The sequence below is a fragment of the Magnolia sinica genome, chromosome 16 (assembly GCF_029962835.1).
Source record: "Magnolia sinica isolate HGM2019 chromosome 16, MsV1, whole genome shotgun sequence".
NCBI lineage: Eukaryota > Viridiplantae > Streptophyta > Magnoliopsida > Magnoliales > Magnoliaceae > Magnolia > Magnolia sinica.
The window spans coordinates 62304767-62310200 of record NC_080588.1 but is presented as its reverse complement, the minus strand read 5'-3'; the positions used below and the strand labels follow the sequence as shown (position 1 = coordinate 62310200).

Genomic DNA, 5434 nt, shown 5'->3' with positions numbered 1-5434 from the left:
GCCCCATCTATGTGATGGAATGTCTCTTTCAATACTCAATTGCTTGCAATGTATTCGTTCTTTTTATTAACATTTTAGGAAATGTTTCTGTGCAATTAGTTTGCATTGTATTGTGGTGCAAACCAGATTTATTAGACATATGGACTATCTGATCATTGATCTGGACCGTCTATCCAGTCAAACGTTCTTTCCATGTCCACCTGGATGTCTCAGATAAGTTATTGTGAGAAAGGTCAAATCTTAGTGCTATAGAACGAGGGCTTCATCTTTGAATATGTTGATCTAAGGAACCTAACCATATGATCCTTGCCACCAAAATGGATGGTTACAACAAAAAGGGGACACCAGTTGGACGGTTAGATCGGAAAAAGGGGACTGCACTGATGGTCTATTTTACAGCTAGTTGCATAGAAACATTTTCTTGGCTAAAATCTCTGTATTGACCATAGAAAAGGCCACCTCAACAGAACTTGACTTGCCTGTGCCCTCTGCTAACATGAAGTTCCTGTGGGCGGAAGCTATGTGGGGTCCACCGAAATATCTGTGTGACATTCACTCCGTCCATTCGTTTTGCCAGCTCAGGGTAAGATGTGATCCCAGACGTGAAGCAGATCGAGAACTCAAGTGGGCTTTGCCACAGAAAACATTGGGAATAGAACGCCCACCGTTGAAACCGTTCGTGTTTTCAGCTCATCCAAATCGTGATAACCTTATGAACGTTTTGGAAGGCATATAAAAATCACGGTGGGCCATGATGGTTTGAACGGTGGGTTTCAGTTTATCCCAGTGTCAATAACCTTATAAACGTCCTGGATGGCATGTAAATATCACGTTGGGCCATGATGGTTTGAACAGTTGGAGTTTCATCTCAGTTGTTACCTTTCGTGTGTCCTATTTGAGCATTGGATCTCTCTTATTTTTTGTCTGGTATACTAACATGATCCACAGACGTGGATGAACGGAGTGGATGTCATATGGATATTGAGGTGGGCCATATAACATCTGCCTACAGAAACTTCCTGTTGGCAGGGGCACGGACGATTCATGTCCACTCAACCAAAGGGGTAGAGATGATACAGTAGGACTGGAAGATTCCGAATATGCCAGCACCATCTCTATACATCATAAGTGGCAGGCTTGTCCATCAATCTGAACTGTCTAAATAGTGGGCCTCATTATGGATGGATGATATTTTGAATATCATACTTTTAGGAAGATCATAGCCGTCACATACCTTTACTTTTAATCGGCAATGTAGACCATAACTGGTTTCTTTACTACTGTTGATTTAAAGACCGTAGCTTAGACGGTAGGATCATCCACTCCATGCCTATCTTTAACCAATTTCCATCCATAATAGATTCAAATAGATAAACGATCCTGATTGAAAGATAACCCTGCCACGTATGAAGTAGAAATACAGCTCTCCCTAAGAGAAGATTTTTGCTATCATGTGCCACTGAAATAGTCTGCCATGATTAGTGCGGAAAATTGAAATTATATGATCCTCGTTCCCAGGACATTTGCAGTATACTCTGGATTTCAGATTCTACGAGTGGGCCCAATGGTTTGGTGATCCAGATCATCTGTCCGTTGGGCCCCGATGTGGACCATACTCCAAAAAATGTTCAATAGGAAACTCCTGATCTTTCCATCTCTGCCCTGGAAAAGGATGTTTCAAAAGGGAAATTCGCCAATGGTCCACTTTCATTTGAGAATGGATCATGGTGGGTCATGGTTCATCCAACCACTACAAAATGGGAATCTGACAGCACTACTCAAACAATTCCTATGTGGACAGGGATGCAAGTGGTTTTTCAATCCTGAAAAGTGGGATATGTTTTAGCAACCCACCCCTGCCACGTTGCATTGCATCCACGATTCTATTCTGCGCTGGTTGTTTTCACCCCAGAAAAGTGGGAGCGGCTTCCCTGACTGGGGGCCAAGATGATGTATGTGTCTCGTATCCACGTAGTCCATCCATTTCTCTAGATCATTTTAAAGCATGCGTCTAAAATACTAAAGTTACGAAGACCTAGATGAAAGGATTATATAAAAGTTAGCTAATTCAAAACTTTCCTGGCTGTTATAAAGTTTTTATTTCCTGTACTTTGGTTTACATGAGATTTAGATCTGCATTTTTGGGCTCATATGGATAAAATAATTTGGCCAAATCAATGGATAATCGGCATGTAAGACACGTACATCATTTTGGGCTGGCAATAAAGGTCTATTTGGTCTATGGGATTAAATGGTATGGAATTGTATTAAATGGTATGGAATTAACACCATTATCACATAATGATAGTAAGTATGGAAATACCATAGTATGTTGGCCATCCAATTTCATTTTTGAGAGTAGAATTTTTAATGTGGGAAGAACATTGGATTAAGCAAAATCACCTTTGGTAAACTATACAGTTGTAATTAGCGAATCAAATTCACAATAAATGTTAGTCACTTGTATATATATATATATATATAGTGGAACACTCACCTGCGACCGAGTTTGCACGTACTACATATGAACTTTTTTTAGAACACATCATATCTGATGAGTTTCGAAAATCTGAGCGGTTCACATGAAGCAGAACCTCTTGAAACCCCTTGATACCAATTTTTACTTTGAACAAAAACTTCGGTGGTCCATGAAAAATGCAAACAATTTCTTCCCTTAATTTGAATTTCTCTTTGCTATGGTCCACCAGAATCTTAGATTAGAGTGAAAATTCACCTTTAAGGTTTCATGGAATTCCACATCTTATGGTTCAGATTCGACACCCATGACACGTGTGCAAAGGTTTCATGAGTGTCGAATCAAATTCACAATAAATGTTAGTCACTTATATATATATATATAGCGGAATGCTCACCTGCGAACCAGTTCGTACGTACTACATACGAACTTTTTTTAGAACTCATCATATCTGATGAGTCTCGAAAATCTGAACGGTCTATATAAAGCAGAACCTCTTGAAATCCCTTGGTACCAATTTTTACTTTGAACCGAAACTTCGGTGGTCCATGAAAAATGCAAACAGTTTCTTCTTCTAATTTGAATTTCTCTTTGCTATGGTCCATCAGAATCTTAGATCAGAGTGAAAATTCACCCCTAAGGTTTCATGGAATTCCGCATCTTATGGACCGTTCAGATTCGACACCCATGACACGTGTGCAAAGGTGCGCACATGCATAGGTGAGCATGCCCATATATATATATATATATATATATATATAATTAGAATGTCACATGTAAAAGGTGTACATGGATGAATGTCATGAATAAAACTCATGTTGAAATATGAGGCCCATATGTGTAGTGGATTTTAAAATTCACGAAATCCCATGTATAACCTAATGTAATTCCTTCCCACCTAATACAAATTCTTCCGGTTCACTCCAAATGCAATTTCTTAATCTCACCTATCCTATCTAATACCACGCGCCAAACGCCCTTAAAAGGATCTATCAAGGCAGCTATAATAATGAAAAAAAAAAAAAACTGTAACATTAATATATTATTTTATTTATCTCCCGACAGCATATGCATTTGATTATTGATTTTTTTGTTGGATTGATAACAAATCATCTCTAAAATGCACTTATATTGTTGTTTGAATGTGAGATTTTCACAAAGATTTTTTGAAAGAAAAATAAAAATATAACTATTTTAAATTCCTCCACCTGCAAGGTGAATACATGTGAATTTGAACCATAATATAATGATAAAATTATAATAATGGCACTTTTTCTTTACATTACTCTTGTAATTAGCCACGACCAGTGAATCTCTTTAATGGGAGGGTTGAAAACTTCCACAGTGATTAAAACCTTATATACATCAACCATCCAGATTCAACTGAAAAGATTCTGACAATAGGTAGGTAGATCCTCTTCTTTGATGGGGCATGATCGATCAATAGTGGGACAGAATAGAACAATGCTACGGACCAGTCACTATGGAAAACCGGCCTGTACGGCGCCAATAATTGTTTTGCAATCGAAACCCAAAAGTAAAGAGAAAGAGAATCTCAGCCGCTGATTTTAAGAATTTCTTAAATTCCATTATCCAAAAACAAGCATCCTAAGAAAGCAAACAACTTGCGATAGAAAATGAAAAACTTTCAACTCATTTACAAAAGGAACAGAAGGAGAGAAGTTCCTCCTTTTCTACGCTGGCTCTCATGTTCATTGCGCGATTAACCGGTCTTGGTTCGTTGCCATTCCAATAAACGCTTGATTGCATGTCTGTTGAATCTGAACCGTCCATCTGGCGTCCGCTACCATAGATTGTCTCAGGTACGAAAATAAAAATAAAAATACACCAATTGGAGAATACCTGCTGGCCAATTAATGCACTTGAAACGGACATAGACCCTATTTTTTTCTCCGTCTGATTGATTCCCATGGAAGTAGCTTCAACGGTCTAGATTCCCCAAGAACACAGCCATAGGCACCTTAGATTGGCGACGAACAGAGATAGGTTCATCGCAACAATCTAAGAAAGCATCCCAGTCCTTCTATTGGTGACAGCGTAACTCCTGCTCCTTGGATACAGCAAGTCGGAATTGACCTTGATGTCGTCCTTGAAATCGCACGGCTCATCTTCGTCGATCCTACTGATGGCGACGCTGAAACTCTTGGGCAAGCCCTTGGATCCGAAGGACCCGACCGGGGTCTCGCCTTGAGATTTCTGGGAAAGGGCCCGCATGAGGGCCCGAATGTCTTCGTCCTCGCTCGCACGCGACGAACTTACACTGAAGCTCTTGGGCAGAGATCTTGCACCACCCCCATAGTGGGCCCTACCTGCGCAATTCGTCAAACTTTCAACGTAGAAATCGCGGGCCTTGCTAAGTACTCGGATCGGAGCCTTGATGCATCGGATGAAAATGTTGGGGGAGCTTGTAGTGCTCTTCATGTTGCACCAGAGAGAGAGAGAGAGAGAGAGAGAGAGAGAGAGAGAGAGAGATGATATTGGGTTTTGAAAGGGGTTGGCAATTGGGCTGTGTTTTGTAGAAATGGGTTGGATGGGAAGCAGAAAATTGAGAGAGAGAGAGAGAGAGAGAGAGAGATATTGGGTTTTGATGGAAAGATGGGGAGAGGTGTTGTTGGGTTTTAAAAGGGGTTGGGAATTGAGGGTTGTTTGGTAGAACTGAATTGGATGGGAAGCAGGCAATTCAAAGCAGACGGCAGGAAATAGTGGGAGAGGGCGGAGGGGATGAGCCGTGGATCGGACCGTCGAGGCTTTTTCATTGTTCTCGAGACTAATATGTAAGTTTTACACCATTTAAAAAATAGTAGTGACTCTTTCAAATTTCCACATGGTATACTTGTATGGAAATCTAGACCGTCCACAAGCTGACCCAAGTTGTACGGACATAACCAAAATTTTACACACTTAGAATATAATAGAATCAATATGATTAGTCTCTTT

At 40.1% G+C, this 5434-nt stretch overlaps 1 protein-coding gene across 1 annotated transcript; it reads right to left on the bottom strand.

Annotated features, from left to right (window-relative positions):
• Window positions 1-4039: 4039 nt before the first annotated feature.
• Window positions 4040-5227, bottom strand: LOC131229248 (uncharacterized). Its single transcript, XM_058225150.1, has one exon. It carries the CDS (start codon window positions 4916-4918, stop codon window positions 4499-4501), a length of 420 nt encoding a protein of 139 aa, XP_058081133.1. The 5' UTR covers window positions 4919-5227; the 3' UTR covers window positions 4040-4498.
• Window positions 5228-5434: the final 207 nt, after the last annotated feature.